This window comes from Diadema antillarum, unplaced genomic scaffold (genome assembly GCF_040938485.1).
Source record: "Diadema antillarum isolate AM-2024a unplaced genomic scaffold, OU_Dant_1.0 scf00000167, whole genome shotgun sequence".
Lineage (NCBI taxonomy): Eukaryota > Metazoa > Echinodermata > Echinoidea > Diadematoida > Diadematidae > Diadema > Diadema antillarum.
Genome location: NW_027271056.1, coordinates 2,753,961 through 2,767,227, shown reverse-complemented (window position 1 = coordinate 2,767,227; position 13,267 = coordinate 2,753,961). Strand labels below are relative to the sequence as shown.

The following is a 13,267-nucleotide window of genomic DNA, read 5'->3' as shown; positions in this document are numbered from 1 at the left end:
GTGAGGACGAGGGAGAGAAAAAGAATCTCCCTTGCAAGTGATATTGACAGAGCAATGCCAGAATGGTTACCGTCTAATCGGAGCACCCCAGAGCCGCCCTTATCGGCAGTGGGAGAAGGATGCGGGGTCAGGCTTTAGTTGTAAACAGTAGCACTATGTCTGTCAACCCAGAGCAAAGATGTAACAGCAATTCAGCACAGTGGAGTGCACTTCCTCTTCGTGTCCAGTAGTTTGTGTCTAACCCTCACAGAAAGTGCGAAGATCTCCATGTCGAATTGCTACCAATGCCAAATTACTTTAGCTGCTGTACTGACCCATTTGCCCAATCTCCCTCAGTTCTTTGCTGTCTGTCCGACACCAGCTTAAAACGTCATTAGGCACTCATTGAAACTGTCATGCTTTAAGCACATTGTAATCATCTGTTTCGCACATAAGGCTGCCCACTGATGTATTTCTATTCTCTTCTGCTTCCTAATCATTGTCATTGATTTGCCAGCCAGGCTGCACGTGTTTGCATAAAAGATTGAGTAGAAAGCCAAAAGGATTTTCATAAAGATGTCTGCATTAGTCATGAATACCAAATTATTGCTTGTAGCTTTTGAGATTGATATATACTTTTTTTGCTAATGCATGCAGACATTAGTTATCTACTGACCTCCCCCACCCCTACCTCTCGGGAGGGGGGAGGGGGAAATCTCATTGTGGCAGTCATCAAGGTGTATAATTTTCCATTTGCACAATGTGTGTATTCATGACTGGAGCTGACTCATGCCAGGATTCTATTATGCACCTGTTTAGTTGCCTAGTTAACGAGCCAAACTATCTGTGCAGCCTGACTTGCCATGAAGTACACAGGACCCAAAATTTCTTTGTACAATTGATGAGCATGGTGTTATAACAAATGAATCACAAAGTTGTACTAACTGTTGTACAACTGTATGTACAGTGGGAGAGGGTGATACAAGTGTGGGGGCTATGAAAGCCAAGTCCCATATTATGTGCTCAAGAAGCACAAAATGCGTAGCAAAGCTTTGTGACTACATCTCGTCGGCTTCATGCCAAAAGGGCCTTAACACCATAGACTTTGTACACTATTAGTGCCCTTTTGGCATGAGGCCGATGACAGTGGGAATGATATTACCAGGTTTTTCATACTTGTGATTCCATGAGCTGATGAATCTTGAGGAAAGTAAGATCTGCAGTGTACGTATGCCATATGGTACGGAAAATGGAACAATTGAACTAATGTCGATTACAAAAACCACTTTTCATGTAATTGTACGACAAAGATGCTGAGCCTAGAAGTTGAATGTAATAAGGCTCTGTGTAATTCACTCGGATCATCTGAAGGAAATTTGATACCATTCTTGCTTCTTGCTAGACTAAAGACTGATGGGTAGAGGCATACCTTAATTTTTCTCTCAATTTTTTCTTTTCTCCATCGGCAGGTTTCAATATTCAGACAAATGCCCAACATTGAGGTAATTAGCCTGAGTGTCAACAGCATCACCACCCTGGAGGACTTTAGCTACTGCTCCAACCTGACCGAGCTCTATGTCAGGAGAAACTGCATCGCCAGCCTTTCGGAGGTCTGGTTCCTCCGGAATCTGCCTAAGCTTCGGGTGCTGTGGCTGGCCGACAACCCCTGCGCAGCGGGAGACAACTACAGGGCAACCATCCTGAGGATATTGCCCAACCTGCACAAACTTGACAACATAGGTGAGCTGAAGGGGGCAATCTGACCAAACCTGTGGGGGTTGAAAGTTTTATCAGTCATCTTTTTGAAATGGAAAAACCTGTAATTTGAACTCAGTCTAGGTCTTATCTGATGGTGCCTTCTTTACACAGCATGTTTGAGGAAGAGGGTCACATCTCACATATTTGAAAGATCCCACTTCACTTCTTGGAAAAGAGCAGGGCGCTGCCCTGCTGAAGTGGATCTGCCCCACAAACCCGTACCAGATATCTGGCCAATGATGCCGACCCCAAGTGGTTCACCCCAGATGACTTGCAATAGTCAGCAAACAGTATCAAGTCAGCTCATTGTACCATAAGAAGAAATAGTAGAAGAAAAATAGCTGCATCATGTGGTGTTTTAATGCATCATTTGTGGTAATCTTCGGAAAAAAAGGTGTTTGTCGTGCTTCTGTCTATTTATTTTGCTTGCTAATAAGATTGGATAGATGATCAATGCATCGCTGTTGAAAAAAAGTTTGTGATCTCCATGTCTCAGGTGCTTCAATTCCCCTAGAAATGGAAATGCGCCACTGCATCTATCTTGGAGGAAATCTCCATGAAGTTTAAAAGGCAGCAATTTACACAGAGTTTCTCTCTCTTTCAAAGAAGCAGATTAGGAGTATGATATAAGACATCAGACCTAATTCTTGAATCCAGATGGGGCATTTATGAGAAATGACAGAAATGCAGAGGTGGTGGTTCCACGTATCGTAACCCCTCACACTGTCCTCACGTCAACTTCCCAGTGGGAAATTCTGATGTAAGCGACACCCACTTCACAGCGATCAAACACCTCTCTCCTATTCCAGGCTCCATTAAATTCTTACTTCTTACCCCAGAGAAGTGCTGGTGATCCAGTCCCTTGCCGTGGGAAGGTAGTCCCCCAAGATGGCCTGATCGAAGAGGCATGGTTCCAGTCATGCTCCAGTGGTGAATTTGATGCCCCGATTGGTCATGTGATCAAGTGGCGTGGGGGATTCCTTTTAACAGCTTCCACGTCTGCGTGCAACACCTTTGCGCAGAAGGAGTCATGGTAGAATAAGAAATCTGCTCGCATGATGTAATGAACTGGACGCAGGCAACTCACGCATGTTCATGAGGGAGGAAATAAAGAAGAAGAGAATTCTCTGTGGTATCAAGGCCATTCAATTACATAGCCTAGTGCACATTTTGGGATTAGCACTGTTCTTTCATGCCTTTCTAAAGGAATTGGTTTTCATTCCGTCATGAGTCCAATGTGAATGCCATTACTCACTGTGTGGTGTTGGTGAGATTTATATTGTTTCAAGTACATACTCAACAGTTATGTATGCACATGTGGGATGTGCCTAGCTGTTTAGTGATTAATGTTGTAAAACTGTTTCTACCAAATCCCATTCAATCTGAACCAGAGCAGATACTGTAGTAGTTTGCTGACAATTAAATGTGAATGTGTTGTGACTAGTGGAATGTTTTACAGACACTATTAACCCCCATGGGAGTCAAGCAGACTGTGGAAAATAAAAAGGAAGAGGTTTCCGTGACCCAGAGAGGCGTTTGACAAACAGAGAACACAAGCATTGATCCACATCTGTTCCTCTGAAACCTGCTTGGAGCAATCTCTCCCAACTTCCCGTCAAGCGAGGGCGTGATTGTGCATACTGAAACCACTTTGCACATCTCCTTGGCGTAGACTAACTGCCTTACAGTGTGAAGTCAAAGGATGAGGGATGGGGCATAGCGTGATAGACAAGACAAAAAAGGAAGGAGAAGAAGAAGAAGAAGAAGAAGAAGAACAGAGAGAGAGATGGTGTGTGTGTGTTTATGTCTGTCTGAGAGAGAGAGAGGAAGAGCATGTGAATCTTTGAGAGAGAGATGAGATTGTGAGAATGTGTGTGTGGGTGTGTGTTGAGAGAGAGCTGATACTGGGGTAAGGATAAGGTAAAATGCAGGGCAAATTAATTTGAGTACTTTGCAGGATGCTTTCTTTTTTCACCGATGCTGATTAGAGGGCGAGTGTGCAAACAGTACCGGTATCAGCATGTTTCCCTAGGTGATGCATTCCCTGGATGATTTCATGTGCCACCAGGAGGCCGTAATCAAAACTTGATCAGATTTACCTCTCTGTGTCCAGCCCAGCTTTGTTGTCGAGCTTGGCTGCTACCCCGGTGAAGAATCGGCCGTTTCACTAGAGCAGATTTTGTCGATGAAAACATGATTCGTGTGGGAAAAAAGCAGAAGTGAGATGAGAGGTTTTCAGTTTTCATTTGAAATGATTGGTATACTAGTGTTCATTATATCTTAATGTTGTCACTCCTTGTAAGAGTTTAGGTTGACATCTTCTACCTATGTGACATTATGATCAATATAAACTGTAGATACACTGACAGGGGGTCCCCACTTCACTGTGTTGTCGAAAAAGAAAGAAAGAAAAGAAATACAGCAATATACACCTGGCAATATAACATTGCCTTATTGCAAAGTGGCTACATGTTTTAAGTAAATTAAAATTTAAAATGCTGCCTGAAGAAACATACGTAGGTAATGTGCATTTGAAATATGTTTCACAGACACGTTCCTGTCAATCTTCTTCATGATATGATGCTTCATGTACAGGAAAAATATGTTCGCTATATATGATAAAGTTATGAAAATTGAAGAACTACAGATTGTACATCAAGATGCTTAATTGCCGAGACATCTGGAAGATCTGCAAGTAATGGATACTTTAAACAGTTTTCTGTTATGTCTCTTAGGCTACACACAATATAAGAATAGTGGTTCATTGCACTTACAACCTATTGGCCTCTTATACTGCTGATTGGATTCTTTCAGCAAAGGTTTCTGGGATCAGAAAAAAAGAAAACTAAAAGAAAACAAATAACTGTATGGCAACTGAAGTGAAATAAAAGAAACAATTAAATGAAAGAAGAGAGAGAAGAGAGAGCAACTGAAACAGAAGGATTTAAATTAGCAATCCCAGCTGTGCAATTAAGACTGTTTCTTATCTTTATCCTTTGAATCTAATTTGAATCCATCTGCAGTAAAATCAGAGTCTGCAAAAGAATTCTCATGTTTCATCACCGTATGATAAAATAGTTTTTGACAACTGACATTTACATTGTGATCAGATGATGCACAAGGAGAAATTAATACTCCATGAGAACCAGACGCATACTTTTCTGTTTCTGCAAAGTTCATTCGTACTCTGACGAATACGTCTTCCGGAATGTGTGATCACATTCTGTGAAGAGCATTTAACCCACTTTTGCCAGATGTGTGGAGCAGCCAATCTGGAAGACCTCAAACGTGTGTACTTTTATTGCCACATTTGTTGCAAAGACCACACCCCACTTTGCATACTGGATATCAATATCCACAATATGTGATCACGATTCAACATATTTGAACATGAAGTAGTCTCTGGAAAAAAAAATTGTCATATTACTCTAGTTTTCTCTACTTTGAACCAATTTGAATTTTATATCATTGTTATCCCATCACTCACTCCTTTGATGCTTGAAAGAAAGTACCCTGCTTTCACCTGTCATTCAAAAAAAAAGAAATTAAACTTTGTAGGTAGTGCGAAATGTTGAACTTCTATAAGAGCGGTTACACACGGTCAAAAATTCGTCATTTGAATGATGATTCCAGTGGAAAATAATTCTAATGACGAATTTTTAGCACGTGTGGAAGCAAATTAGAATCACAAATGCTAATCACAATCACAAATTCAAATTCTAGTCCGGAGGTGAATTCCAGTGAAGTTTCACTCAAATTACAGTGCGAAATTTGCGTGTGTAATGCTTGACCTCCAAAACATCTTTTGAGGGGCGGAGCTTACGTGACCTTTCAAGCACTTCCGTAGATAATACGCGCGCCGCATGCATGCACTCGATCGTACATTTTGATTGACAAGTCACCAAGGATTACGTAGCGCCTTAGCTCGAGAATTCGAATTCTAATCACAGTTTTCGAGCGAGCGTGTGTAAGGTCCGATAATTCTAAAGACAAATTGCAATCATCATTACAATGATGATTCAAGTTACAAATTTTCTCTCGTGTGTAACCGATCTAAGTTTCAAGAGCTCATTTTGGAATGTGAAGCGGGGGGGGGGGGGGACAACAAAAATCACGTCAGCAGAACATGAGGAAAAGATTTACCTGCTTTTCTATCACATTTACTTGAAGTATGAATGACTTGATAGCTTCATCACTCGCAAAAGTTTAACATTTTGCTCAGAGAGCGAGATAGAGAGAGAGAGAGAGAGCGGCTCAGATGTGAATGAGCCAGGATCAGATACAATCATTTCATCAAGATAACCGGTGTAAGATGCAGCCCGCCCCTGGAATCGAGAAGGGCTGCCAGAGGAGTGCACCGTAAACCTGGCGATAATTGCAATCAAATCTATTTTCAATCCTGTAAGTAGAAATGTCAGAGCAATCTTACCTCCAGGGGCTCCTGATCGATGTGGAAGGGTGGAGATTGGGCGAGAGATGATATTGAAGCTGCGTAAAAAGAAGGGGGGGGGGGGGGAGGAAGATAACGAGGGCCAAGATTGAAAAACAAAAACAGTATCTCATGGATGACATAACATAGCGTGTTATGGTGCCAACTGAAACGAGACTGACAACCAGACAGTCCTGTTATTACTTTTAGGCGCAATTTCCTGCTAACTGTGCTGCGCATGAAAAACAAGAGCGTTTCATCGTGCAGCGCCACTTGAAACACGGCTGTTTCCTCTTTAACACCGCTAAGCCAATTTGTCCCAAGCAAAAACTTAGTAAGAGGCGGTGTTATTGCCGATTCTTGGAGCATGTTTAAGTGTAAGAGTTGATGTGCAGTTATAGTGAGCAAGAGAAGAAGAAGGTATGGAGATAGCAAAAATAGAAAACTCATGAGAAATGAATAGATGGGCACCCACACATGAATTACCTCCACAAGACTTTGATTAACAAACTTTATGGTTCTGAAAGTTTGTGTCGAACCATTCTTCAGTATCCATATTATCATGTAAAATATCATGACAGCTATACAGGAAGTCATTATATTCATGATGAAAAATCAGGAATGAGTATTTGCATGTATACTGTATGTATGTATGTATGTATGTATGTATGTATGTATGTATGTATGTATAATTATATGTGTATGTGTGTGTTTATGTAGGCAAGTACAGTATTTGGCATATACCGTACATTACACATGCAGGTTCCCTCTCATCACACTTTGATTTAACATAGGTGCAATATCCTGCTAAAACTGTGCTATGCACAATAAATGAAAAAAAAAATCACTGTTTTTCAAGAAAATAGGTCTTTTCATCGATTGCGAAATAAGAAAATGATCATGATATCAAATGTCAATTACCAACTTCTCCTTTTAGGGAGGCAACATGCAGTATCAGTATTTATATGCCAATTGCATGAACAATCCACGTAGGAAGAGTTGCAGACAAAACAAGTTAAGCCTGTTTGGCATTTTTGTGGCACATTGGCATCACATTATGACCATGTACATTGTTACAGGTATAATGCTGGCATCAGTTGTAACTTTTTTTTTTAATGTTTATTGCCACCATATCTATTTGTGTGCTGGTCCTTTTGCCAGGTGCAGTTACCTGGCCATTCCCACACTCAACCCTTTTCTTCTGTGAGTGTATTCGCAAGAGAGCACCACGTGCAATGTTTATCTTCCATTCTGCTGTCAAGCAGGTTTCACAGGCCGAATTCACAACCTCAACAATACAAGACATTTTTCATGCAGAGAAAAAAAGGAAAACCATTGTTGAGGCATTGTGCTAGCCCCTCGGAAGAGGTAGAACAAATTTGACAGATCAGGGAGGAATGGACTGGTCACAAAGCAGCAATTAGCAAGGTAGTACGAGCCACTACCTCACCCTTTTTCCATCATCGGCTTGTCCCTCGTACGCCCCTTTTCAGTTCCTCTGCATCTTCTGTCTAAAAGAGACAGAGATACAGAGAGAGAGGGGATGGAGTGCGGGGGGGGGGGGGGGGGGGTGGAGAGAGAGAAAGAGAGGGGCGGATAGAATAGGAAGCAATCATGTTTATCCTCTGCCCCGCTTTGCGCTGAGGATGATGCGTGACTGAAATTGGGGAAGCATTTATTTCGGGATTCGTGTTTTCCCATAAGATTATCTCCTTTGAGGCGAACAATCAGTGCAGGAAATGAGAATACTTCTCCCAAACTTACTGCAAAGCTACATTATCCCTCCACCCCCTCCCCCATACCCCAGTGTCCCTGCCATTTTCTTTGCCTCATGTACTGGTACATACAGAAAGTATACACAGAGTCGGATGAAAAAGGGAAGAAACATACACCTTGTGGAAATCGGTGCGGTTTTAATCTTCCTTCTGAAATTGCAGGAAATGAGATACGGCGCTAAATGATGCAAATTTTGGGAAGTGATTATGGCGCATTGATTGACGAAGACAGGAAAGGCAGGTGCCAGAAGGTAACAGCACACTGTGGGCAAACAAGATGGTTCTGAGGTGTAAAGTGGGAAACCAGGGGCTTCCCCCCAATCCCCCTACCAGTGAATGGTTTTGTTATCAGAGCAAATTCATTTTCAGTGTGTGGTCAGCCATAGTTCTGTAAATATGACTGTGTGGATGAAAATCAGTTGTGTGCAATCTCAGTGTCCTTTCTATACCCACAATCTGGTCTTAGAAGGAGAATTTATTCCATAGGATAAAGTTTTTGAGAATGCCTTTGTTAAACTCAAAGCAACTGATCAGCCAGATTTCAAGCAAGATTGGACTGTGCTGTAGCAATAGCGATAATGTGATGTTCGTTGTTGTGATACCCCTGGAGAAAGTTTATAATCTGATGGAAAAAGCTTCTGTAATTGCATTCTATCCTCTTGATCTGCTTGCAAAGTCATGCTTTCAGACAGCCAATTTTCTGTGTGAATTTTGTCCTGAGACAGTATTAACTGCAGTTTAAGCTGTCACAGTTGATTACATTGTTTCTTTGTTTCATTTCTTCTTCGTCGTCAAGTTTTCTTCAGGTAGAACCAACCTTGTTTTCCTGTGAGAAAGTTTTGGTGATGCTGATAACTGATAATAGCCATACATGTAGGTAGGAGCAAATTAATGCCAGCTTTTCACTGGAATATCATGTCTCCAAAATTTGTGCCAGTTTGCATGACTCCATACAAAGATTCAAGTAACCACCTTCAAATGAAACGTAGGCTTGATGAACATCAAGCAAAACTAACTGTAAAACATTAACAGTAGATTGCATCCTACAACCATGTTTGCAGGCTCTTGATTTGCTGTCGTTTGATATAAAAATTAAAAAAATTATTGAAATGAATGGTGTTAGAAAGGAGACCTTTATATGGATAGAGAAAAAATCAATATTTCCAGCATTTCACTAAAGAGATTTAGGCTATTAAATTAAGATCTTATTACTTCAGTTGGAGTTCTGTGTGATCTACTGTGAATGTTTGAATGTTTGAATGAACCACTTTTTCCTCCTACGATTTATACATGGGAATTGATTGCCTTTGACCAATCTTGAACAGAAGGTGGCCAAATTGTCTGTTCTGTGTACAGCGGGTCGATATGAGTATGTTCTTGACATTTTGAGGCCACTTTCTCTGTGCATTTTAGCCAAACACATCCTTATCGATCACCACAGGTTCGAAGTTGCACGGCAGGCCTGTTTAGGCTCCCTTGGTGCCTGAGAGGGGTGCGAAAAACATTTTTCATCCGAAGCGGATCATTTGAAATTGAATTGCGAGTGGCAGAATGTGCGGATTTCACAGCGGTATTGCCCAGAGAGAATCGACTGGGAAAAACACTTCACTTACATTCAGGCCAAAGGGACCCTTGGCTGCATATATGCAATTTGGAATTAATTGATGTTTTGAGGGTTTTTTTTTTCTACCGGATCTGGTGTTTGTCTGTCTCTCACTCCCAGTTCTCATATTTCTCTTTCTATCTCTGTGTCTTTATACTGTTCTTTTTTTATCACACTATGTCAGGGAAAGGCTTCCTATGCTCTCTCAATACTCCAGTCTTTTTCTTTTGTTTGGTCAGTCTGCTAGGTTTGAAGCTATGTGCATGTTCTCTCTTGTTTTTGTTTCTTAGTATTTTACTTTTCCCATTCATTCTACCCTGACTGTTTTCTGCATATTGCTTTAAATACCAGCAGCATAAATCGTTGATTATATCTTCCATCTGTCTTTACATCTGTCTGATCTTCTCTGTATGTGTAACTGAACAAATGTTTGCACATTTCTATCTCTCTTTTTCTTTATGTATTTAACTCTATGTTTCTCTTTGTCCCTGCCTGTCACGCTGTGTTTCCTCTTGTATCATTTCTCTTTATGTATCGGGCAAACTGTACTAGTTGTCCATGGACGTGATCAAACATTGGCCAAGTTTGTTTCACTGTGCACTCAAGAGTGCTGTGCTGCAGCACCACCTCGAGGATAAGGGAAAGTGAAAAATGGGACGCATCCTTTCAAATCGCAGGTCCGCTTGCAAACCAGAACGAGGGCTCCTGTTTGTTGCAGTCTGAGCAAATAACCGATTCTTTGCCCTGCCATCCCTGTTTGAAGGGAGAGGCACGTCACGCCCATTGTGCCAGCTTTTGTTGAAAGACTAATAATGTACTTGGGTTTTTTTCTTCTTCTTTTTTTGAGGAGAAGTGCAGTCCACAGTGTTCAGAAAGTGGCAACTTAAAATAGCTGTGCTGACTGTTAGACAAAGGTGAGCAAATGTTGGGGGTGGGATAGCAAGTGGGTGGAGAATGCTGTTTGATTAGCTACTGGTACTCGAGATGAGCAATCGTGAAAGTTAATCTGACTCTTGAGTCTGCCTCGGTCGCATCGTTGTCTTCCGTGTAGTCAACACAGTCATATTAACCCACTTGTGTCTCTTGGCTTCTTTCTCTCCCCTGCCACTCCACCCTCTCTTCTCAGGAGCCGCAGACTGTCCACTCTAAAACTCGCCTAGAGTTTCCAGGGAAAATCTGGAACATGTGTACAACATAGACAGGACAGTAATTACCTCATTTAAATGACAATCTGTAAGATGCTATCCATGATTGGGCTTTTTGTCTGACATCTTATCGAGGCCCTCTAATATTTAGAAGCAATTTGCCAGACAATTTCCCTTTTGACAGTAAAGGTAGAATTTACTTCATGTAGTTGTAGGCTTGTAAACCAGACTTGATTCAGTAGAGGACTATTATAAGGCTACATGGGAGGGTTTTGTGTTTTTTTTTACTGTGAAATACTTTGTAATACAGAAAGATAAATTTATATGATTATGAACAAAAGGTTAATATTGACAGTAATTGTCATTGCTGTTCTTAATGCTATCATTATCATCACTCTCACAACCAGCTTGTCTTTGACATGTTGTAACGTATCACATACTCTAGACATTTCTTTCTCATTTCAGTTTCCAAAATTTTATAAGCTTAGCAAGTTTTTCTCCAAGTGTGTGTGTGCGTGTGTCTGTGTGGAATATGTAAGTAGAAACCTCACAATAACATTCTGTAATTGTTCTGCATTGTTGCTTTAAGCCGTTACATATTTCTTTCTCCTTTCCAGAAAAGCCCCCTCCCCCTTCCTCCCCCCCCCCCCACACACACACAAAATATATAATAGGTGAGCAAACTACTTATGTGTTGATGTATCATCAGCATGTTCATGTTTATCCTTCCATGTTGAGTGGTAGACTTGGATTTTACCTTTGAGCTCTCCCCCAGAAAAACAACGAAGACAACAACTCCTTCAACTCTGGCGTTTTGCCCTGCTACTCAGGGTGAACTCCTTCTTGATGAGATTGATATTGCAGCCGGAAATTGACTTTTCATCTTATCGGGCAGTTAGCCGAAAATGATGGTGGTGTGTCCGGGTATCTGATTGGATCTCTTCATGATGTCTTGAAGGAGGGTTTGGGTAGAGGAGGATGTGGGGTGTGGGGGAGGGGGAGATGGAGGGGAAGGGGGTTGCCCCACTTTCCTAGTCAAAAAGGGTTGAGGATTTGTGGCAAGGGACTAAAGGATGCACATGGCATTATTACTGCTTGCACCACTTAGCCTGCAGCCAATAAATAGATTAGATTTCTTCACATACCAGTTCAGGTTTGTGAGAGCCGGGATAGGATGAACAATGTACAGACTTATGCTATGTGACTGTTATGGGGGAAAAAATGCACACTCAAAAAGCAATTGTAGTTAATGATTGAATTATTATTGGTTGATATAGAATTAATAGTGCAAATGATGTGCACCTGAGTTTTGTAGTAGGATCAGATGAAATTACAATTGACACATCAGTACATTGTATCAGTGATTTTTTTTTTCCAGTGAACTTGAGAATATTGTAAAGTATCTCTTGCTCTGTACAGCCATAGCAAGAGGATATCGTCAAAGCAATACCTGATGGTCAGCATACAGTGTATCATCTTTGCAGAAGCCAGTTGCAAGGAAAATGAACATTTTAGACAGGAAAATTCATTCATTGTCAAGTGAAATCTACATTCTTGCAGGGTCAATAACAAATGTATAAGCTACAGCAGTAGAACCATGTACAGCAAGGGAAGTGAATGATGATAGTGTGATTGCCTTCTTATGTATATAAAAAAAAAAAGAATGATAATAATAATAATAATACGCATGCTGTCACCAATATAAGCCAGTTCGAGTTAGCTCATGGGCACATGGGTACAAAATGACCTTTCCTTCTTTCTTTAGATAGGTGATTAGGCACTCCACTAGTTTCAAGCGACAGAAGACATAAGCTTACCCAATGTAACAATTTATGGAATTCATTACGGTCATGTTCAAACAAAGGATGAACTTGCGTAGACAGGTGACCAGAATGATCCTTCCGTTGGCATTTTGGGAAGCATCCATCTCATTATTTTGCATTGAATGTATTAACAATCTCTTTCTATTGATATCGTCAGATACCGCTTTTGCTGTCAGGTGGATGTGCTGGCAAGCACCACTTATAAAGACCACTTGAATAATCATTACATCACGGATGCTTATATTAGTGAATTTAAAAACCAACATGCTCTGCTGGTACAGATGACCTTTTTCTGCTCATGCTCAAAGTGGAACCCCGAACTGGCTTATTGTTCTGTGACACACACAAACACTCACCTTGAAGCATTCATCACGCAGATTCTGAATGCATTAATTGTCATCTGTAGACTCTGTGCATAGTTGTCGCCAGGATATATTTGGAATGTAGTCTTACATGCATGATCTGTAATATATATGCAACTTTTACTCGCATTCAGCTACCTGCCTTCAAGTGCTAGGAATCGCATTGTGACTGAAGGTTTTGATGTTGATGTGAGATGGGTGAATGGGAAAAGATGGAGTGAGGGAGGGAAGGCAGGGGGGGTGGGGGAGAAGGGGGGTTGGTAGTTGACTTTTCTCTCATGAACGAAAAGTGTGCCCTACGGGTATCTCCTCTCCCCTAGCTGTCTGTGGGAATCAAGGGCAATGAAGTGGAATGGTTCTTTCTCCGTGAACTTACTGAAACATTTTCAAGCG

At 41.2% G+C, this 13,267-nt stretch overlaps 1 protein-coding gene across 1 annotated transcript in view; it reads left to right on the top strand.

Moving 5' to 3' along the window:
* The window catches only part of LOC139722545 (cilia- and flagella-associated protein 410-like), an 89,820-nt gene that overhangs the window by 48,249 nt on the left and 28,304 nt on the right, over window positions 1-13,267 (top strand). Inside the window, exon 3 of the mRNA XM_071633835.1 lies at window positions 1,449-1,719. Coding sequence (XP_071489936.1) covers window positions 1,449-1,719 — 271 coding nt within the window. The remainder of the gene's footprint in view (window positions 1-1,448; window positions 1,720-13,267) is intronic.